We start from the raw sequence: 23,570 nt of genomic DNA, 5'->3' as shown, positions 1-23,570 counted from the left end.
GGGGGTGGGGGCCTCCGAAGGGTTCTCCTTGGAGGCGGGGCCTCATCTCCCTGGGCGGGACTCAGGAAGGGACAATTGCCTTGGGGCCCGACCGCCATCTGAGGGTGGCCATCTGAGGGTGGTATGTATACGCTTCCCCTCCTCCGGTTTGGGGTGAGACCCGGCGAGACACCTGCAGGTGGTGGGACTGCCATGGGCTGTAACGTGGAGGAACTGCGTCTTCCGGAGGGCTTCGCGGAGGGGCAGGAGCGGACAGCTGTCAGACTGGATGACAGCCTGGATGCTACAGCTCTCAGCACCCCCGTGGCCTCAGCCAGCCTGGCACCAGCGAGGGAGAACAGACGTGCGCCTCAGCTGCGGAGTGAGACCGCTTTGCCAGCCTGCTGACAGCACGAGCTAGGCGGGCATCTGGAAGGGAAAGGCAGGCAGATCTCACACGAAAAAGTTAACTGTCTCTGGAAAGGGGACTTTTGCTGCCGGTGGCCAATTCCTGCCAAGGCGAGCCGGTGCCTGGATTTCCGTTGCCGAACTTTCTCTGGGTCCGACGGCACCAGTGAAAACCTTCCGGCAGCCTCACCTCTTCCCTGCCCTGGCAGGGCCCTGATTACTCCCTGTGCTCACCTTCCGCGCCACCTGGCTTTGGGCACACGCACGGCTTCCACGAGCAGCCACGGGCCGTCTCAGCGGTGGCTGGTCGCCTTCCAGGTCCCCACCGGCCACCCTGCTCATCGCTGACCCACTTTCCTGTGGCGCTCCCGGTATGGAGAACAGGGAGGAGCTGGGAGAAGACTTGCCTTTTCTGCGAACACCTGGTTGCCAGAGAGCTCGGTGAGGTGTAAGAACTCCAAGTGCAAGGACCCGAACTCCGCCAGGATGCTGCTGCTCCCTGCCATGGCCCAGCCCCAGCTCCTGTTGGAGCTGCTGTGAAAAGACAGAAGCACCTGTCACCCCACTGTCTGTGAGGCTGGCTCCCATGCTGGGAGTGACAGGGATTGCTTAGTGGGGGATCCATCGATCACCCACTAGCGTCAGGCCATCTGCTCTCGGATGCTCCTCCCCGGGGGTCAGTATTGCCAATGGCCCCATTTTGTGGATGAGGACACTGAGGCCAGCGAACTGACCTGCTGCAGGTGATTTGAAGCCAGACCCATCTGCCTGCACGACTCTTTGTTTCCATCGTCAAGCAGCCCCTGTGAGGCCTCTGGGCCCAAGGACGGCAGCAGAGCTGTCTCGGTGGCCAAGACCTGGCCCCCAAGTCATGCCCAATTTACAGGTGAGATGGATCACAAAGACCCCACAGAACACGTTCTGTGGTGCTGCCTGTGGAGAGTACATGGCTGTGGCTGGGTCACAATGGGGGCAGATGAAAAGCAGGAACCCCTCCTGGCCCTTTCCCCCTCTCTCCCCACACTGTCAGTGCTGCCCAAGGGCACACAATGGCCCCTGCCTGGAATTCTGTGGAACCCATACCCATCAGGCAGGTGTCTCTGGCGTGCCCACACGCCTCGAGCTGCTGGATCCCGAGGTTAGGAACAAAAGAAACAGGGGCTCTCGGAGCAAAGGTTTGCTCAGCTGTTGATCAGGCATGTCTCACGAACGTCTTAGAGAGATCCTAGCCTGGCCCTGTGACCTCGCTGGAGAAGGCTGTCGACTAACCGTTTCCAGGACCTGGGTGCCTCTAAGGAGGAACCGTGCAGAGTCTCAGGTAACCCTCCCATCTGCCCCTTTCACAGATGAGGACAACAAGGCCTGGGATGGTGATGTCACCCATTCTCGATCACAGTTAGGTGGAGCACCCGGGGCCCAAGGCTGGCCTGACGACAGAGCTTGTCCTAACCATCGTGTGGGCTGCCTCTCTTTAAATTATATGATAATAAGTAAGGCTGCTGCCTTCCCAGGTGCTTTCACTTAAATCTCCCTGGCACCTGTAGCCAGGGGGCCAGGGTCAAGTTTGTTAGCTGAGCGGCTTTGGGCAAATCATCCCCTCCTTATGCACCTTAGTTCCTGCATCATCAAGCTGGGCAAGAGTAATTGGTCCCGGTCTCTGTTCCTAGGTCTTTTGTGGGGTGAAGAGGGAGGAGAAAAGTGCAGGGTGGGAGCTTCTCCCTGTGCCTCAGTTTCCTCATAATGTATCATGATGATCTTTCCTGTGGGACAGAGCAGCGTGGAGTGAGTGCCCTCTATTTGTAGGGGCTACAAGGTACAGCCTGAGGGGGGCTGGCTCTGCCCTGGCCTCCGAAAGCCCCTCTGCTTCCTTGCTGGGATAGCTGTGCCTCCCCAAGAACTGGGCTCTGTCTCTCTGTCTCCCCAGGACAGGACCTAGGGAGGCAGGCGTGGGAGAAGATGGGTTTAGGAGATCATGGTTTGCCATCTGAGGGACACTCCTTTTTCTGGGGTGGGCTGGGGCTTTTCTGAGGCAGCCCCTCTCCTCTCTAAACTCCATTATCCAGCCTGGACATAGCTTCTGAAGTCAAATTCATCAGTCTCAACTTCCAGAAACAAATGGAGGACTCCAGTGGCCTCCATAAAGAGATGACCACTGGTCCCTTTTTCCTGTCTCCACCTCCTTGGTATTTCCCTGATTTGGAGGCAGGAGGCAGATCGGGAGGGATGGGTTGCATTGAGAGGGGAGACTCACTCTCGGATAATAAATAAAACAGCTTCTGTTTATTGAGCCACTAAAGATACCGGGCCCTGGGTCAAGCTGTTTGCATCTTGACTTCATTTAAACCCCACAAGGTAAAATACCATTATTCCCAATATGCAAAGAGGAAACTGAGGCTCAGAGAGGGAAGTAAGTTACTGGAAGGTTGGAGCTGGGAGGTGGTGGAGGCGGGATTCAGACTGGGCTCTGCACATCCCCTAACGGTCTCCCACCCAGATGACCCCACATCGACCCAGAGGGAAGGGGAAGGTGTCCCTTCTCTGTCCCTTTTCCTTCAGGCTAAGTGAGACTTCTCTTTCCAGCTTTCTTAGTGGGAGCCGTGGGTACCCACAAAGGGATTCTTGAATAATGGATGTTTCCTGCCCTCGCAGAGAAATTCAAGGTCAAAAAAGCCGCCAGTCACCCCCTCCCCCATCTTTTGTTCTCATTTGCCTTCACATGAGCCTCTCCTTCCTCTCCCCTCCCTCCCAACAATTACCCTCCCGAGTGGGCTTCCTGCAGCGGAACCAGCCTGGCAGACAGGCACACAAGTGCCGGGCAGAGGCGGGCAGTGGGCGGTCGCCTTCCCTCTCCCCTGCCTGCCTTCAATGCCGGATCCCTCAGCACCCGGCCAGGCGACTTCGGGCTGGTCGGTTGATCTCTCTAGACCTCAGTTTCCTCATCTGTTAAATGACAGTACCCACACCTCATAGAGTTATTGTGAGTTATAAATTAGGCATGTAATTGCCGTCATTTTTAACATTATGCAATTATGCACATATAAATTATGTGTTTGTAGTTTATTAAAACTCGTTTGAGTGACTGAGTTCCTGATGGGTGCCAGGCAGCTCTAGCACCTTATCTTCACAGCCAACCTCAGAGGTAGATCCTGCGATTCTTATTTCAGACTCAGAGAGGGGGAGACACTTCTCCAAGGTCACAGAGTAAGTGACAGAAATGGTAGCGTTGAATCCGAATCCAAATCCAAATCCTAGCTACCGTGTGCCCCAGCTGCATGTATTCTAGGCAGCATCCAAAGACCAGAAGGCACGTGGATCAGCCCTGCGAGGCCACGGGCTCATGGAAGGTCTGCCCTCTGCCCCGTCCCGGTCTCTGAAGCCTGCAGGTGCGTGTGCAGCCTGTGTTCTCCCCCACTGGGGGAAGGGTTGCTCATCAATGCCCCTCCCCAGCATGGCAGAAACTCCCGCGTGTCTGTGCGTGTCTGTGTGCGCGCTCATGGGTCTGATATAATTGTTCACTTTGGAGCCAGACAGACCCGGGTTCCAACTTCACTCTACTGCTGTGTGACCTTGGGTAAGTGACCTCACCTCTCTCAGCCTCGGTTTCTCCACTGGTGAAATGGGATCCGTGAGGTTGAAAAGAGAGAATGCATATCATGTGTTCACACTGCGTGTAGCACACAGTGACATGCTCACCAAACACTAGCACTTATTAAGGTGTGTATGTGTGTGTGTGTGTGGCAGGGGTGTGCGAACGGAAGTGTTTGTGTGTGAGTGTAGGGACGCTAGAGAGGGTGACAGGCGAGGTTGCGTATCTCTGCTTGTATGATTTGGGGGGGCGGCAGTCGAGTGTGGCACAGAGATTAGTCCTTGGACTGGCCACTGCCACTCAGAGGGTTCAGTGGTGCCCGCAGGTCACAGGTCACAGCTGTCCCTGCCTCTGCCTCCCAGGCAGGAGGAGCAGTCACGCTCACTTCGGGCAGGGCCTAGTTACGCACCCCTCCTGCTGGGACCCCGTCTGGCCCTTCCTCATAGAGCTGCCCACAGCGAGCCCTGCCCGGGGCAGGGACAGCAGCGGCCCTCTCCAAAGCGCAAACTCAGCGCCACGCGGGCCTGGCCGTACTCATCCCTGACATTCCCCCGGGGTGGAACAGGGATGCATTTTTAGCAACAGACTCTCTTACCCAGAAAATGAAAGGGAGGAGTTGCCAGGAAATATGCATATACATACATATGTATACAGCACTGACAGCATGCAAATAGCCTAAAACTAAATGCATTTTCTTAATCAGAAATGTCAGGATCTGTGTTGCATCCAGTCCCAGCTCTGAGGGACAGGGGTAAGGCAGACAGCCCTGCAGGGCTGTGGTTGCAGGGCTTGGGGGCGCGTAGTGCCACGCACAGAGGAGGGAAGAACGGCGAAGCTAAGGTCCTATCCCAGACTCAGGCAGCGAGGCCGGGGAGCTAGCCCTGGGAGAGAGAGCCGCAAAGATACTGTGTTTGTGTCTCCTCCCTGACGGCTGGCTGCGTTTCTCCAGGATCGGTGTTTGTGGGAAAGGGATCTGAGCAGAGCTCCAAGGGCCCGGCTCTGAGACATCAGCCCCGGCACTGAGGACGGGATTCGGTTGGCCCTGAGGGCCCCTCTGTGGCCTCTGCTGGGATTTATGGGATGTCACACCCCAGGAATGTTTTCCGATCAGACAGTAAGTAAAGTGGCAAAGCAGCGTATGTGTCCCCTCTCTTTTGTGAGGCCCCAGGCAGGCGGACCAGGAGAGTGGGACCTCCCCGGGACAGAGAGGAAGCCGACATGCGACCAGAGCCCAGAGCCCCTGCCTCCGGTGAGGGTGAGGTGCCCTCCTTCCCTACCGGGCAGCTGGCTGGAGCCACTGCTGGATTGAGAGTCCTGACGTAAGACGTCACTTCAGGGGGCACCTGGGTGGCTCAGTCAGTTAACTGCCCGGCTCTTGGTTTTGGCTCAGGTCATGATCTCAGGGTTCATGAGTTCGAGCCCCACATCAGGCTCTGTGCTGATGGTGCAGAGCCTGCTTGGGAGTCTCTCTCTTTCCCTCTCTCTCTGTCCCTCCCCTGCTCTCTCTCTCTCTCTCAAAATAAATAAACTTAAAAAAAAACTTTCATTAAAAAAAAAAGACATCACTTCAGGAGAGGGAACAGGAAGTCTGGTGAGGTGGACTCGGGGTTCTCGGAGAACCTCGCGAACAGCCCCAGGGAGCTCCTGGGTGCCTCCTACAACATCTCCCAGGGGTCTGCTCCTGCAGTGCGGGGGCGGGAGGGCAGCATGGGTCCTGCCTGAGGGAGGGCCAGGCAGGTGTTCAGAGCAGAGCTTTCAGTCTGTAACAAAATGGGTTGGAATCTTAGCCCCAGTTACCTATTAGCTGTTAAGACTTTGGGCAAGTTACTTTTCCTCTCTGAGACTCTGTGTGAATAAGGGGTCATATAAATATCTGCCCTCAAGATAAATATCTGCCTCAAGATCCTGCCTTCAAGAAGCTCCCAGGCCAGCAGGGAACAGGAAGAGGCACGCGACGAGGCCGTAAGGAAGCAAACGAAGTGCCTGGAGGCCTGGAGAGGCTGAAAGGCTCCTGGCTTGATGGCACAGGTGGCATGTGAGCCAGGCTTTGCTGGCCAGGGAAGCTGGGAGAGGAGGGCAACCGGTGGAGGAACAGAGTGAGCAAAGGCAAGACAACGGGGCACACGGGGGTCCCCAGGAGCCAGACTCATGCTCGTGAAGATTCACACATCATGAAGCTGGCTCGCCATTAGTCCTCTGGACTGTGACCCTGTCCTTTCCCCTCTTTGGGTCTCAGTCGCCACACCTGGAAAGTGAGTGGATATAAACACGCTCCCGTCCCCACGAGAGGGAAGGGTAGCAGCGCGGAGGGGGGCAGGCAGGCACCCCACGGGCTCTGGAGCTGGACCCAGCTGCAGCCCCTGCTCTGCTCTTCTCTAACTGGACCACTCAAGGTCCCCTCCACTCGGGCATTCTGTGACTTAGTGACTACCCAGAAAGTCTCAGGTTCACACACTGAATTAAGCAACAGATCAGGAAGCAAAATCATGGAAGCAGCCAATAAGAATCAACGTTTTAATACCGAGCCAGTGACTAGGGGAACCACATGGGAGTTTTCTGCTCTTATCTAACACTTTTGGTATAATCCACATTATCTGCAATGAGAAGTTATTATTTCTAAAGAGGGGGAAATTCCAAGAAGAATGATCAAAAATGGAGTTGGAAGTCCTGGGTTTGTGTCCTGGAATGGTCAGTCGGTTACTGGCTTATGTGACCTTGGCCAGGGCCTTTAATCCTTGGAGTCTGAGCTTCTGTGACCTTGATGCCCCCCAGAAGCCCTTCTGGGTTCTGACACTGGGTTTCTGAGACCCAGCCCTGCTGGGGCCAAGGGTGGCAGTCGGCAGACCAGGGGTCCCTCTGCTCAGAGTCTCGAGACTCCCTAGCAGTTTGGGGCACCTCCTCATGGCAGGAGGGTGTGATGTGCCTATTGGCTGCTGACCCTAGCTGGGGAGGGAAGTGAATGGGGTACACCCGTAGGGCGGTGAGTCAAGGCAGTGTTGGGGGATGATCACAGAACAGCTGCCCCTCCACACCTCAGGAAGATCAGGTCTTATGAAACCTAAGCCCCAGGTGTGGTGACAAACACCGGCCTTGGAGAGTCCTTGGCTGAGGCTAACCTCCACTGTGCCACTGGCTCGCTGTGATTCCCAGGGCGGGTACTGTCCTCTCCCTGTGCCTCAGTTTCCACACCGAAGCAGCCAAAGCCAGAAGTGGGAAACCAGCAGATGTCCTACCTTTTGAAGTTCACAACACCTTTTGGGATTCCCGTGGGGGTGTTGAAGGCAGGCAGGAGCTTCTCTCCCAGCTTGATGGCCTTGATTCGGAACACCTGTAAAGGAAGAAGCACGGGGCATCGTGAACGGGGCTGGGTGGGCGCCATCACTTCGAGAAGCCGCTCCCGCCGGTGGATGAACCCAGGAGCTGCTGGCCCGGAGTGGGAGGTGACGCTGTGTTGGGCTCTGGAGTCAGACAGCCTTGGCTATGAACCCGGGTCCTCGAATTCCTGGTGACGTGGCCTGAGTCGAGGCACCTCTCTCCGAGCCTCGGTTTCCTTTCTCACTCATAACACAAGGCCACTACCGCCTTCCTCAGAGGCTGTTGGGAGGAATGAAGATTAGGTAATAGCTGTAAAGTCCTCACGGCAGTGTCGGGACTCTGAAGGCTCAGTGATTCCAGCTGTGCTCCGGGTGGCCGCCGGGAGGATGAAGTAGCCAGGGCCGCCGTCACCAATGGACCAGGACACCACGGGCTGGGTGCGGGGGAAGTACGTTTGGACAGGGTGTGAAGAGCACTGGATTAGGAGTCCTGCCCCGCCCCAGGTTCAATCCCTGCCTCCCAATTTGGCTGCTGTGTGCTTCCCAGCAAAGCACTGCCGTCCCACGTGTAACACCAGGGGTGGGGGTGGGGCCTTTCCCCCTTGACATTCTGAATCTGCCCACGGTTCCCATTTTTTAGACGGGAATGAACGGAAAAGGTGAATGGGGGTCCCAGGCCTCAGGGCCCTGCGGGAGGCTCTGACCCCTTCAAACTGTTCTAATTCAAAAGCCCCTGTGACTTTCTGACGCCACAGTTTCCCTCTTAGGAATTTATTCTAACTAAATAAGTAATGAAGGATGTTGTAAAGATTTAACTTTACTTCAAGGGAAACATGGGAAACATGAGAATATTCTAAATATCAAACAATAGGGAAGTGGTTAAATTATGGCTTGTCCAGGCAATAGAATACCGTGCAGCCACTGGCATGATGCAGATTATTTAATAGCAAAGAAAGGGGTTCCAGTTCATTAAAAGAAAAATATACTTTGAAACAGTGTAATTCAAAGTTAGTAAAAATTACATGCACACGGATGCGTGAGAAAGGGTTGGGAAGGAAATACACTAAAATATTAACAATGGTCTCCTAGGGGTAGGGGGTAGGCTCGTGGAGGAATTTTGCTTTCTTCATTTGGCGTATCTCTATTTCTGTGCTTTTTTTCATAATAAAAACAAGCCCACAGTAAGTAGTATTTATTTTTTAAAACGTGACTATTCCGGGTGGAACAACACACGTTTCCTTTCATTTCCGGAGCTGGACCTCCTGAGTGTTGCAAAACAAAGTCATCTTGAGTTCCCAACCCCAATATGCACAATATATGGGCTGAGGCAGCTGTGGAGGGATGGCTGCGGGGCAGTTTGCCGGATCCGGCTGGGATGCGGCAGAGAGGCCTCGGAGGGCAGGTGTGGTTGTTGCTGGGGAGAGGAGGGGCGGGAAGGGAAGAGTCACATGTGGGGCCTGGCAGTGATGGGGACAGAAGAGGATAGTGTCCAGTGCCAGACAGAGGGTCCCAGAGGTGGGCACAGGGGCCAGCCACGCCACAATCCCCGAGGAGCTTGTCTAGGACCCAGATTCCAAAGCCCTCTGCCCCAGAAGCCACCGGTTCAGCAACAACAAAGGGCTCTCCTTCGAGGCTCCTGACATCATCACTTGACCCCTGGGAGGCTGAGCACTGAGGCACAAAGGAACCCTCCAGAACCTGAACCCGAGGCTGAGGCTCCAGGCAGCCGACTGGCTGTCTTCTGCCCTGAGGACTCCTAGAAGATTTCTTCTTAAGTGCTCTTAGGAGCACGTTATCACAAACCCCTCTGTGGGCTTGATTAATTTGCTAGGGTGGTTCACAGAACTCAGGAAACATTTTACTCACTGGATTACTGGTTTATTATAAAAGAACAGAAGTCAGGAAGAGTCAGATGCAAGTGATGCAGAGGGTTAAGGTATGGGGAAAAGGGCATGGAGTTTCCATGCTTTCTCCAGGTGTGGCGCTCTCCCCCAATCTCCTGGTGCTCAGCCAACCAGAAGCTCTGTGACCCAGTCCTTTTGGGTTTTTATGGAGGTTTCATCACATGGGCAGGGCAATTAAACCGCTGCCAACTGGCTACCGATTCAGCACCCAGCCCCTCTCCTGTCCCCGGAAGTCAGGGTGGTGGGACTGAAAATAACTACCCTCTAAGTACAAGGTTTTCCTAGCAACCAGCCTCTATCCTTTGGTGGGGTCCAAAAGTCACCCAATGAACACAACAAAAGACATATTTATTGCTCTCATCACTTAGGAAATTCCAACGGTTTTAGGAGCTCTGCCAGAAGCAGGATGCAGACCAAAAATATATATTACTTATTATAAAGCACAATACATCGATGTGTCAGTGTCTCTACATGACCTTTAATCCTTGCAACCGCCTTGTGGGGAAGATGTTGACCACTTTGAGGATGACAAAACTGAGTCTCAGAGAAGCAATTTGCCCAAGGTTGTGGAGCTACTGATACCAAGCTGCCTTTCCAACACAGAGAGAGAACACAGAGCTATATGGCTGCAGACAGCCATGGTAAGCAACAGGCAGGGCCCAGAGGTTCCAGAACAGAGGTGAGAGAGGCCAGCAAGAATTACATTCTGTAGAGTGGAAAGGTGTCTGGGCTGGGAGTGAGAGCCCAGGTTTGGATCTTCCCACTTAGCAGCTTTGTGACCTTAGGTGAGCCACTTACTATCTCTGAGCACTATAACTGTGTGCAACGGAACTAACTGTACATGTGCCCCGGCTGTTTCACAGGGTTCGTCCGGAACTCAAACGAGAGGATGTATGTAAGTGAATGGGCCATGTGAACTTGAAGAGCCGTGCAAACATCACCTGGAGTGGCTGTCAGCAGGCTTGCTATTCTCCTGTGAGTCTTGCGGGGCTGGTTACCCAGAAGGGGACTCTCCTCCCCCAGGTTTCCTCTGCAGCAAGGAAAGGCCGCAGCCCAGGAAGGGGCTGCGGTCTCCCGCACCATTCCACAAATACTCCTGGGATATCTGAAGAATGGAAAGCCCCACTTCACAGGCACCCACTACGTGTGAGACCAAGGACAGAGAGGAGGGAGGCCCCAGTCCGGTGCAGCTGAGCCCTGGTCACAAGGAGTGACACTGGGCCAGGCTGTGTGGGGGCTACAACTCAGGCCTGTGGTGGAAAGGCCACGGGGTCACGAGCTGACCCAGCACAGCCCTCAGGGACTGCGACCTGAGCACATTCCTTCTAAGTCTCAGTTCCTACATCTGTAAATAGATGAAGACCCCCACCTCATGGGGTATTTGGGGACCAGTGAGACTGGGCTCATGTGGCACAGTCTCTGGGAACAGAGAGGGATCAGCAGGGCATGGCTAGAGGACAGGGGCCGTGCCCATAACCTCAGGAGCCTGTCTATTCAGGGATTCTGAGCCATATGGGGCTCCCTGGGCTTTGGGAACTATTTCTAAGTCACAGGCACTCCTGTCCACACCCCACTGTCCAGTCTGCATCCTGGAGAGTCAGACTGATGATCCTTAAAGTGAGATGGGGAAACTGAGGCAACGCCACGAAGGGGGGGACTGCTTTTTATGCTCCTTTTCCTGCTTCTATTCTTGCCAGGACCTGCACCTGCCTTACACACGCCTCATAGTACAAATAATGTAGCCCTCTTTGCAAGGGTCAAGGAGTTAACGATTTCTTTGAAGTCGTCCAGCATGACAGATAGCATCAAGGGAATGACCAGGTAAGAATGACCGGGTGAGGCTCTCCTGTGCATATTCCAGACACTGATGCTAGACATCTCGATGCCAAGACCCCCGACTCCAAGGAGTAAGTGACTTACGGAGGACACCTGGCTCCTTGTCCTTGCTGTGACCAGTTCCTGGGTATCTGAGAGGGCATGTACATCAGACCACAATCCTCAGTAAAAACCCCAGACCCCAAGCAAAGACAAGACTCCTTTTCCTTCCCAAGTCTCCCAGATGGTCTGTCTGTACCTATACTCGCCCTCAGTCTTCTGCTATCACTTCTTCTTGGCTTGTGTTTGATTTCTACCCTGCATGAAGCCGAGGACCCTCTTGGCTGGTCCTGGGGCACCTCCCCTCCTCTGGGTCCTCAGACCCAGCCAGACTACATCACTAGGGAGCCAAGGCCTCAGATAGGTTTTCAGAGCCAGGATACCCTATGAGGAGGGTGGAGGCTGGGTCAAGCATCAGGACTGAGGGGCACCAGCTCCTCCCTCAATCGCTGGCCCCTCAAACTGACCCCTGAGAGCCCTGAGCTGCATGGCTCCCTCCCCTGTCCCTATCTGTACGCTATGGCCACCTTCCACAGCCATGAGTGGCAGGGAGGCTGGGCAAGTGCCTGGAAGAACAGGGTGCCTTTTCTGTTCCATGTCATTTTCCTATCCTAGGGTTTTCAAATACGATTCAGGTTTCATGTGGCTCAAAGCCAAGGGATCCCAACCACACTGGTTTGGAGACAAATTGGTACAAGTGGTAATCTCTGCTGAGGAGATCAGGCTTGATGGAGAGGCCCGAGGTGACAGGAAGTAGAGTGTACCTATTGCCTCTGAACTCTTGGTTGCAGCTGACTTCCTCAGATACCACCACTGGAGGTTAGCAGGGATTTTTTGGCAGCTCTCCCCGCGGCAGGGGCAGGGATGATATTGTCTCAGGGTGGACAGAGCAGGAAGAAGGGCAGGGAAGGGAAAGGGCCAAGGCCAAGGCATCTAACCCCAGAGCAGCGGTTGTGCTGAGCAGCGTGACCCCTCTGGGTAACAGGGAACACAACTGATCGATGATGGCCCATGGCTGGGGACTTGGCCAGCCTCACCCCCCGATACTTGGGCTGCACTTTCATGGGACTTCTCGAAGGGAGGAAGAGCCTCCTATTTCTACAGAGCTCTGTGGTTTTCAAAATTCTCTTGTAGCACGGAGAATATGGGCTTTGGAGCTGGTCAGCTCAGGGTCAACTCCTATCCCTCCCGATCCATCTCACAAGAGCTCTGTGAGTCCATCCCCATGGTGGGGAAGGAAGCGAGGCCCAGGGGTGGGGGAGGACTTGCTCAAGATCACAGGCAGGTGTGGTGTGGGGATGAGACCCAGGTTTTCTGACTCCCTCCCTGCTCAGGGCTCTGTCTTCTCCCCACACTGCACAGTCCACCCTCTGGAAGCCAACACAGCTTGCCTGGGGCTGAGGCCTTGCACTTTGGACATGAGACCAGCCCCAGTGGCTGCCCCATCTCCCTGTTGCCCCTCGAGACCCGCAGCTGACCTCTGGCCCGTGGCTGGCAACTGGAAGGGGAGGGGGAGCGGAGGAGTGGCTGTGGAGCAGGACAAGGCTGAGGGGCCCCAGGGGTGGAGATGGCGAAACAATGGTCTTAGCTTTCTCAATGCTGAAAACTAGCACTTGCAAAAACCAGTCCAGCAGCTCTACAAGCCAGTGCTGAGCCCAGACTGCTGGGTGCTGTGCTAGGAGCTACAGGGATGGTGTGAGTAGACTAGTCATCGTCCTTGGAGAATTTACTAGCAACTGTGGGAGCCAGAGGGGCTCACCTGGGCAAGAGAAGGGAAACATCAGATGAAACATGAGAGAGAGCGAGCCTGCAGGTGGCACCGTGGAGGCTGGGCAGACATGGGCAGCCCCAGGCAAATCCCCCTGAATCCCTGCTTCCTCACTGGTGACATGAGGGAGCGGGACTGGATGTTCTCTAAAGCCTTTTCCCACCTGAATGGTCCAGGGTCCTCCAAGGGCCAACTTACCTCTTCTCCCGTCAGGTAGAAGGCTGAGAGGAGTCCCCCGATGTACCGGATGTTCACCTCAAACAAGGATGCTTCTCCACTCTGCAGGGCAGCGGGAAAGGGGAGGGCAGGGGCAGGGGACACTTGTGAGGTGCCTGCAGGGCTCCCAGGGACAGCCAGGTCCTCGAGACAGGTCACTCTGGCCGCAGCCCCCCACCCCCTGTTGATCTGGCCATACTTGTGCTGGGCTCTGGGGCCTCGCTGGGTGGTGGTTTTCGGAGCAAAAGTTGAGAGGCATCGACACCTGCTTGGCAGGCCACCACAGCTCGTTGACAGCATTGCAAATAAACACCAGGTTTGGCTTTCTTCTCCAGCCCTTGCCGGAGGCCATCAGAGCAAAGTTCTGCCTGGCTGTTCTCCAAGGAGCTGGAGAACTTGGTGGGGAGCTGTGGGCTGAAGATTAGCCTGAGGGGAGGCAGATTCTCTAGTCCAGCCACCTCCCCTTCCTGAGGGAACTCCTGGCCTGGCTGGACGGTAGGGCGGCCATTCCTTGGGGCGGCAGGGGGAAGGGGAAGGTTCTCCCAGGAGGTTTTGGGGCAAATGGGACAAAGCCGAGGCTGAGAGGGAGGGGTGCCAGAAAGGTACTTGTAGGTAATCAGCAATCCTCAGCCTCAGCTCTGTAGCCCTCAGGGCATGTCCACACTTGCCTCAATCGTTGTTTTCTTTCTTAGGTCTGGATTGTGAATCAGGGGTGTTGGGGCACCATGCCAAGGACCAGATCTAGGTTAAAATCCCACCTCGGCCTCTTACTTGGCTTTGGGACTTCGGGCAAGATATTTAGCTTTTCTCTGCCCGAGGTTCTTCATCCTGAGCAGGTGGCAACGGGGCGCTGAGTGGTACAGGTGAGACGTCCGCCCGGCGCACACGCGGTGCCTGGCGTGGCTCCCTAGAGGGGTCTGCTATTTACCATCCCTGCCCCCCCAGCGCTCCCCACATCACTGTCCTTTAGTGCCGACAACAACGATGACTGTCCCTTTATCGGGGAGAGCTTTTCCACTGACACAGCACCTGCGAAGCTCTTCTCTCTTTCAGCCTTACAGGGCTCCGCGAGGTTTCCGTTCCCGTTTTCCAGGTGAGAAAGCCAAGGCTCAGAGAGGGGATGTGACCCCATCTTGCTTTCTTCCAAGGACCCCGCCTGTTTGAATGTCCCCAGGCTCCCCGAACCTGCCAGCACCTGGCACCATAGGCAGCTGCCTGATGCCCATTCTCTATCCACTATCTGCACAGGGACAAGGTGGGCCTATGAAGATACCCCTTCCTTCTCCCACCTTCTCCCATTCCATACGGTGGGAAATGGGAGGATTCTGACCTTCTCACGCAGACTACCAGAAGGCGTAACATGCGTCAAAATAACCTTGATGATGACGAGAAGGAGGAGGACACCCCCTCACATCCATATCAGACTTGACCGTGTTATAATGCTTGTTGTAACTCTCCATGGTAGTTAACTCTCACAACAAGCCCGTGAACTAGTCATTGTCATTGTTACCATCATCCGGATGGCTCCTCAGCCTCTCACCTATCTCTAGAGGGCGGCATGGAGTGAGCTGGGGGCTCCAGGTTAGAGCGGCTCAGAGCAGATACACCACTTCTCCCCTCCTGTTGCTACTGTTCTGTGTGACAGATTCAACCCTAGAAGGGACTTCCTGGGTGCCTGCCACCTCCCACGGAGGGGAAGGAAGGGTCGTTGGCTGTCTTCCCTCCCAGGGGACAACAGGCTGGTAAATACTCCTGGGACGGCCAGAGCTCAACGCCACCTTGAGGCTGGTCTTAGGAGTCCAGTTCCAGGACTGCTCTGCTGTGCAGCTTGGGGCCAGAGTCTCTGGGTCTCAGAAGTGACCGGGTGGAGCTGGCCACTGCCCTTCCGGACCCCTTCTGGCTCCAACACCCCAAGGGTGTCTGACTCACCACGTTCAGGTGGAAGTTCTCTTCAACCCAAGCCTTGGCCTCCTGGAACTCGTCCTGCAGCTCCATGAGGTAGAGGGTGTCTAGGGAGTCAATGATGGTTGCCCCGCTGAGGCCTCCTGTAGGCACAGAGATCGGAGGCATGACCCGGGCTCATTCCTGTCCTTTCCATCCCCAGCCGCACCAGCTACCATTCTCCACGCCCCCTCTAAACGCCTAGGCAGGTTCCGAGGCCAAGGCTGGCCCAGGCACGATCCAGGGAGGCTCCAATACCACCAGCCTTTGAAGGGGAGTCCAGGAGCAAGCGTCCCCCCTCCGCCCACCCCAGGCTGCTTCCTCCTCGGGGCAGTGGCCGGGGGCCAGCCGCCTGGGACACCAAGTTCACAGGCCGAATCACTTCCCAGACCTCAGTCCACCCATATCCGCCAGCAAGCCAACCATCAGTGCCAGTCAGGCGCCCACTACTTTTCTGTGACACTGGGGAGAGAGAGGGTGAACTGGCATTTCATTTACAAAACCCTAATATGCCAGTCCTCTGACTTTTCAATTCTATTCCTTGCTTTATTCCAAGGAAAGAAAAAAAAATGTTCACAGATATTTATCTGGGAAGGTATTTATTGTTGCGGTACCATATACAATGGGGAAAAGTTGGGAAAAAATATCCAAATCCAACAATAGGGGACTATATAAATTGTGGCTCAAACATAAAATAGGACTATGGAGCCATCCATGCAGGTGACGTAGGCCTGTGTTTATTGGGGAGATATCCATGGGATCTGTTAAGTTAAAAAATGTAGGTTGCAAAAAAAAAACCAACAAAAAACCAAACACAATATAATTTCTTTATTGTATGCCAAATGTGGATGAGCTTACACAGAACTAAGTCTGGCAAGATGTGATTCAATAGTTACCTCCCGAGTGCTGGGATTACAGGTGCCTTTTGACTTCTTCGGCTCATGGATTATTTTTATAACCAGAAACCTACTTCCATTTGGGAAAAAAAAGGGGGGGGGGAATGTTTGGGCAAAGAAACCAAACAAATGCACAAACCAAAGGTTCTGTGGCCACTCTAGGATGGTCAGTCCAGAAAGTGCAAGTTCTGAGGCCTGGCCCCTGCTACTGGGCCTTAGAGTCTTATCCTGGGGAGTAAGGGCTGAGATAATGGTGCAAAATACCGCAGCTCTCCACACCACGGGCTGGGCAGGAGAGTGATGTGGAAGGCCTCCCCACGTGGCACAGCCACAGCCTGAGTGTAGAGTCCCATGAAGGAAGAAAGGAGGGAGAAAGCGATGTGCCCGGGGCCATCTGGAGGGCTTCCTGTAAGAGACAGCTGCCTCCTTTAAAGTAAAGTAGCAGCAAATCCTTTAGATACTGGCACGTAGCTCAGGAGGACTGACGGTTCCGCCTTGAAGAGGCTCAGTGAGGACCGCAGGCTCCACCTCCCCCCTGGAGGAGCTTTGGAGCGCACAGGGCTGAGCCCCACTTGAGTCTGAAGTACGAGCTCGGGCTTTGCGGGCACACCTGCATTCAGAGTCAGCCTCTAATCTCCTTAATTAGCGCTTCTCTAACTACTCACTTGTGTTGATTTTGCAGGCAGAGACTCCTGAAACTCAAACCACCACCTTCCTAGGCCTGGAAAAGGATGAGAGGGAGATCAGGAGAAACTGGGAGAAGGGTAAAGCTGGACGCTTTAGAATCTGCTTCCAGAAGCAAGGGCTCCCCAATCCAGAGTCAGGCATCCCAAGATGGTTTTGGTATTGGGGATGAAGTGACTTTCCAGAACGTCAACTCCTCCTACACTGAAGGATTGGTAGGAAAACACCCAAGTCAAACAAAGTTGAACTTTCCTGGTTTATGCTGGCTGCTTCCCCTGTGGTTGTCAATGGCCAAACCCGGTTCACAGGGACGCTTTACCGTCAGATGAAGAGGCAGTGGGGCATGGGAACGCCCATGGGCCCGAGATGCACAGATGCCGAGATGCGCCCGGCCACGGAGCACCAGCTGGTGTCCATCCTCTTGGCTCTGAAGCTACGGCCCCCTCCTGTTACACCACAGGGCCTCACACCGGATTTTTTAAGGGCCAGAAGGGGTTTTTAAGATCCCGCTGCCCCGCCCCTAAATTTCATAGAGGGCCCCCAGAGAGGGGTTGGGACGTACCCAGGATTAGATCAAAGGCAGAGCAGAACCCAACTTCTCTCAATTCCTTGTGAAAACAGTTGGATCTGATTGATAACCCTGCCCTATCCCTCCAAGGGACAGGAGGCCGCTCTGACCAGGGAGGGCCTGAAGAGAAGCCCAAGGCCAAGGGGACGAGACCCAGGGTGTCTGATTTCTGAATCCTGCCCTGGGCTGCCCAGTGTTTTTACCCCAGGGGCCTTCCTTCCCTGGGCTGAGCCTCAGCTCAGAAGCCCAAGGGTCTAGGCTGGGCCAGAGGGGCAGCCAGGGCTCCTCGTGACCAGCTCTCCTTCCCAAATGCTCCGGAGGCCCCGGCTGAGGAGGTAGCTCGCTAAGGGAGCTTTTGGCAAAGTTCTGCCCGGCTCTCAGGTTCCTGTATCCTTCCTCGGTTGACCTCTCACCCGGGCCCCCACCTACCACACAGCCGGGCTGCGGGCCAGCAAGGCACTTACTGGAAAGACTTTCATTCCCGGCCAGAGGTTACCCAGTGGCCAGGCTGGGCCAGAGAGAAGGCCCAATCCCGAATTCAACTCTATCTGTACCTGCAGCTGGCCTGGGGCAGCTCCCCAGGGGAAAACACACAACCCTATTCAGAGAATAGGTACTCGATTTAGACGCACAGAGCCGAAGGGGGACAAAAAGGCAGGCAGCCAGCTTGAAAGTTCCACTGGCCTTGGCCCTGAGACAGGTTCCAGGTTGGCTCACTCTCCCACTTCTAGCTCTGAATGCTCATTGTGCACAAAGGACACCTCCCCCACCCCGCCAGGCAGGAGGCAGTGAGGTGTGTTAAAAGAACACAGCCCTGGGTTCAAACCCCAGCTGGGGCCAGCCACACATCTGTTCCAAATATCAAAGTCCTCCTCTGTAAAGTGAGGGAAGGCCACTAGGCTAGATACTGGGGAGCCACTGCAGGTTCCTGAGCTGAGATAAATGCATCATATAAGTGCCTGGCCTTTCTCATAAAGACACCTGTGTATGCCTGGGGCAGAGTTAAGTGCTTGACAAATTAGTTCATTGTTCTTATTTCCTGGGTCCCGTAGCTCATCCTGAAACACTGGACTGGTCAGGGAGATGTGGGTTCAAATCCTGGTTCCATCACATACTATCTGTGTGCCAAGGCAAGTCACTGTACCTTTCTGAGTCTTGTGTCCTTCATCTTCAAAATGGGGACGACAGTAGGACCTACTTCCTAAGGATGCCGGGAGGGCTAAGCGGGGCAGTGGATGGATAGGTGCTGGCACAGTGTTAGGTACATGTGAGCTTCACCCAACACACAGAAGCGTGGCCCTCCTTGCCCTCAACTGGCCCTGGGCAGCCCCTCCACAGTCTTCTGGGGTCACCGAGGCCTTGTGGTGCTCCTGCTTTACCAGCCCCTCCCTGCCCCACAGGGCAGTGCGGCATGAGGCTGCAGCTTACAAAACCTTTGGCCCAACTTAAAGGAAAAGTGTCACATCGGTCCTACCTGTGTCTGCTGCTGAGGCCGTTAACATCCCCGATCCGGGTGGGCACCTGCCTCTGAAAGGGTCTTCCTACCTCCAGGACCCCTCCCCTTCCCCTCAAATTCACCTTGTACATTGTTGCCTGACCTGTCTTCCTAAAATGAGACCCAGCTGTGTCCCTCCTCAGCTCAGGAAGCTGCAACAGCTTCCCAGTGCCCATGCAATAAGGTTGGGGTGGGGGGGATGGGGGTGAAGCCTTTTGGGTCTGACTCCAAAGGATCCGGCTAATCTCCTCTCCCATCAAGCTCTGCTTCCTGGACACGTGCTGCACACTCCTGCCTCCATACCTTGGCACGTGTGCTCTTCTCTGCCAGGAAGCCGTTCTGTGCATCTGGCCACACTCAAAGCCCACACGCTCTCCAAGCTCTACCTCCCACTGGCAGCCTTCCCTGATTCCATCCAGCCAAGCTCCTCCTGCGGAGAGAGCTTCCACTGGTGTGTCTACCCTTGTGCTGAACCTTGGGGCTCTGCTCACCTTCTAACTGACTGCGAGCTCCTTGGGGTCAAGGGTTCCCGCTGCCTCTCTGCACCAGTTCTGCACCTTGTCTCCAAGCAGCCCCAAAGGTCAGAGTCCCCAACCCAAGTAGGCCTCCCACCATTCCCTGTGGCCTCTTTAGATGTCCCTACCTCTGTGACTCTTCCGCAGACTGCTAGGAACGGCCTCCCCACCCCACCTTCACCTGGAGAGATCTAGAGCCCACCCTCAGGAAGCCACTGTGAACGTCATTCCATGGTCTACGTGAGGGTCCTGCCCTCCCTGGACCCTCCTCCCCTGAGAAAACCTTCAGCAGCTCCTCCAGGCCCACACTGTCTGCCCCCGTTCTGTGCACCCCCATCTCCACCACAAGAGCTGCCTCACTCTCGGTGCACCACAAAGAATTGCTAAGCTATGTGTCTCTGCCCTTCCGGAAGAGCAGGGCTCCGGGGTGCAGAAGACTCATCTCTGGCTCAAGAAATAGCTTCCCAGTGGAAGTGGGAAAGGCAGGGAGCCAGGATGGTCCATCTCTGACGGATGCACTTACTCTCCCTGGCATCGTGCTTGCTCTGAGCGGACCGTGGCCTTCGGGATGCCACTCTTTTTCTAACCCTGTATCTGCACTTTCCCAGTCTCCTCTGCTGGCTCCTCCTCTTCGCCAGGCCACTATGGATGGGCTCCATCATCACTGGGCCTTTTCTCTTCTCTGCCCTCCCTCATTCCCTTAGTTCAATAACCACCTACATGCTGAGGACTCCCCAATGTCAACTCCCAGCCAGAACCTTGTCCTCACCCCCGGGAGACCATAGGCGTCTCATCTTTAACCTACTCCTCAACCACAGCGGTTAACGCCAAGCCCCTCCTCCCAAGAGCCGTGCCCCATCTCTCTTCTCTCCACCCTATCCCGCAGCAAATCCTGGTGGCTCTCTGCACCATTTCCAGACTCCACCTACTTCTCCCCTCCTCTGTGCTGCCCCCTGGGTCCAGCCACCTTCTTCTCTCTCTTGGATTTATCCCAAGAGCCTTCTAACTGGCCCCTGGGCTTCTTACCCTTGCGTCCCCCATCCCCACACCTCCACCCATCTATCCTCAACGTGGTGGCCAGAAAGATCCTTTGAAAATGCCAGTCCTTCTGTGCTACTCTTCTGCTCACAACCCTCCCGTGGCTCCCACTGGACTCTGAGGCCCTGTGATCTGGCCCCGGCTTCCTCTCGGCCTCATCGCCCACTCCTCCTCCCTATTTCTCTCACTCCATGTTGTTCTTGCAGCCCTCCAAGCCTGCTCCCTGTTAGGCCTTGGCAGTTTCCATCACACTGCCACAACAACAACAACACCTCTGTCGCTTTTCCCTTGCCTCTCTGTTCTTCCTCAGCACCTTTATCCCCGAGATGTCATGTGTGGATCTGCTTCCCCGTTTACTCTCTTCTCATAAGGGAACATAGGAGGGGAGAGCCCTGTTTTGTTCTCTGCTGTCCTCCATTGCCCAGGACACTTTCCAGCCCATCACAGGTGCCTGCTAAGTATTTGAGAATAAAAGGCCCATCACTCTGGGTGGGGAGGGTTTGCAGGGGCTGTGGCTCATTCACGTTTTGCAGTGCCTGGCTCTGGTCTGGCACCCAGAGGCAAAGGTACATGTGTTGGGTTGAATAGACTGAGCCCACCATGCAGGTGTCTGTGGTGACCACGCCCGGGGCAGGTTAGCTATCTATTCCAGGGGCGGGTGCCAAGAGACAGAGGAGACCCCACCACCAGGCTGTGGCCAGATCAGCCAGGGTGGCTGTGTGTGTCCACACCATTGTCCTGTGCGAAGCTATTTGTTGTGCGTGGGTCAGTTTCTGTAAGGGACTGGCCCCCGGCTCCTGTCACCTCCTCCCTCCCCCACCCCCCAGGGCTGCCTGGGCAGGAACCCTGGGCTGCTAGACAGGGTTTGTATCCCCTCTCCTGAGTCTGCTGTCTTAATGACCACAAGGTTTTTATGTGATGTTGTATTAGCAAAGAGAAATGGGTCAGGCCGGGCAACATAAGCTCCAGGAAGAACACTCAGAAGGAAAAAAAAATCACCCAAAGCATAGCCTATTACTGCACTATCCCCAGAGCCATACTCTAATGGTTGCATTTAATTTGATGACACAATCCACAGAGACTTTTCTTAATCTGTAAAGAAACAACACAAGTGTTTCTTTCTCAGCTTCCAAGCTTTCTCAGTTTCTCAGTGTGGCTGTCCGGCAGGTTGTATTTCCCAAACATGGCTGCCTCAGTGCACCCCACCCCATGAGAAGGACTCCTCCCAAGGATCCTCCCCTTGAATCTGGGTCGACCTCTGTGACTACCGGGAGCAAAAGAATAAAGCAGAAGGGGCGATGTGCTAGTTTCTAGGCCTAGACCTTAAGAAACTGGCAGTTTCCACTTCCCGTCTCCTGGAAGGCTGGTGCTTAGAACAAGCCACCCTACTGTGAGGAAGGACAATGGAGCCCACAAAGAGAGAACGCACGGGGAGGCCATGTGTGTGCTTTCTGAGTGACAGCCCCTTCTGAACTGCCAGCACCAATCCCACACGCGTGGGCTCCACCTGTCAAGTTACCCTTCAAGCCTTTCCAGCTGAGGGCGCATACACAGTGGTAAAGAGATAAGCTGTACCCACTGTGCCCTTTATGAATTCCTGACCCACTGAATCTGTGAGCATAATAAAAGAATTGTCTTAAGCCACCAAATTTTGGAGGAATTTGTTATACAGCAGTAGCGACTGGAACGTTCTGCTTTGTGGGTGTCGGGGATGATGGAAATGATATCCCCGCTACCCCAAAGTGCATGATATCACAGCATCTTGGATGGTGACGTCTTCTGGCTGCATGAAATCCTTTTAGGGATTAGGACCTCTGCATTTCTGTCAGGTCTGGGAGGGTTCTTTTTCCTTCAGGAATAATACTTTTCTTGAATCTTCCCACGATGGCTATTTCCTGGATCACATAAAATTGTGTTCAGAGGATGTGTGTTTCAAGGCAGAGGTTTCCTGGAGCCTCTGGAAGGACTAAAGATATTTTTTAGGAACTATTCCTGGCACTCAACAGGATGCTCTTGCTAGGAGTGAATCAATAAAAGATGATCAGATCTGATGATGCCACTGCCTTTCTTAGGCCCTCGATGCCCTAATCACATTCAAAGTCCCTGGGCACAGTGCACCGGGTGCTTGTGGTCCAAGCCTTGGCAGCCTCACCAGCCTCTCTGCTGCTCTCTGTGCATGTGATGCTCTACCCACATGATGTCATCAGGAGCTCCCCGAAGGCCATGGGGTTTCTGCTGACATGGGTCCCTATGCCCAGTTGGTCCCAACCCGAGTTGGCCTGGTGAACACCTACTCTCTGTCCTGGCCTTGGCTGGAGCGTGGAGTCTTCTCTCAGGAATTTCTGAGCCACCAAGCAGACCTGCCCACTCCCTCCTGTGCAAGCCTGCCCCACTTTGCCACAGGCCCCTTGGTCACGGCACTGCTCCCACCACATCGTACGTGCCTGTGAATCCCAGGGGGCACTGGCTGGATCTGACTCTTCCCTGTGGCCCGGGCATCCATCCCCAGGCCAGGCACAGAGAAGGTGAGAGCAGACGGCTGTTGAATGAATGCACGGCTAGTGGAAACACTGACAGCACCTTCCTGGAGATCCTCGGACACTTTAAAAGGGCTCTTGGCCTCGGAGAAAACACACCATACACAGCAGTGGCCAGGTATTCAAGGAAAACACTGTCGCGGGGACAAAATGGGGACGTGCAGACATCACGGCCCTCGTGGAACTAATGGCTTCCTCCAGGCTTCCCCAACAGATGTCACGCTTTGCTGCCGTAACAGGCCGGAGGACGTTTGCTGTGGCCGACTGCTGAATGAGGGTCAATGTGACGGATGACCAGACATGGTTCACTGAACTAGTCTACTGGACAGGGCTCCTCACTGGAAAACAGGGTGTGTTGTAAAGACGTTAATGTCGTATTAGTTTGTTTTTAAGTAAGAGCTGAGGGTGCTGCCCGATCGGGAAACTTGTCTTTTAAAACTCCCTCTGACAGTGCTGAGGGTCAAATTTGGAGCCGCTTTTATCTCAGGACATCTCGGAGAGAAGAAAAGGCAGACAGAGGAATTGGAGCCCAGGATGCTACAGTGGTGTCTCCAAAGTCACACCGTGGCTCAGCAGCTCAGGGCAGAGCTGTGACCAGGTACCACCTTCCAGACCATACACCCTTGTAGGCTCTGTTCTAATCCTAGCTTAGTTCCTTCCCAGCTGTGTGATCCTGGGCAACTAACTTGACCTCAGGAAAATGGGAATAAGGTCTCCTTCTTAGAAGGGTGTGGCCAGTTCAGAGAAATGCACACAAAGAGTATTCAGCAGGCATTCAATCCAAGAGAATTTTATATACCCAGCGCACCACACCTAGGCACTCAGTGCATCGGCCTGCTATCGTAA

General features: G+C 54.7%; 1 protein-coding gene across 2 annotated transcripts in view; it reads right to left on the bottom strand.

The window, feature by feature from the left end:
* MAN1C1 (mannosidase alpha class 1C member 1) overlaps positions 1-23,570 on the bottom strand; it is a 141,200-nt gene that overhangs the window by 19,370 nt on the left and 98,260 nt on the right. The window contains exons 3-6 of one of the 2 annotated variants that reach the window (XM_040465358.1): positions 14,980-15,095; positions 13,033-13,113; positions 7,207-7,301; positions 795-921 (exon numbers count right to left, since the gene is read on the bottom strand). In XM_040465358.1, the coding sequence (XP_040321292.1) occupies positions 795-921; positions 7,207-7,301; positions 13,033-13,113; positions 14,980-15,095 (419 nt within the window). The remainder of the gene's footprint in view (positions 1-794; positions 922-7,206; positions 7,302-13,032; positions 13,114-14,979; positions 15,096-23,570) is intronic. The other variant, XM_040465367.1, reaches the window with a different exon arrangement.

Source organism: Herpailurus yagouaroundi, unplaced genomic scaffold, assembly GCF_014898765.1.
Source record: "Herpailurus yagouaroundi ecotype Mexico unplaced genomic scaffold, PumYag 77, whole genome shotgun sequence".
Lineage (NCBI taxonomy): Eukaryota > Metazoa > Chordata > Mammalia > Carnivora > Felidae > Herpailurus > Herpailurus yagouaroundi.
This window is presented reverse-complemented; position numbering and strand designations above follow the sequence as displayed.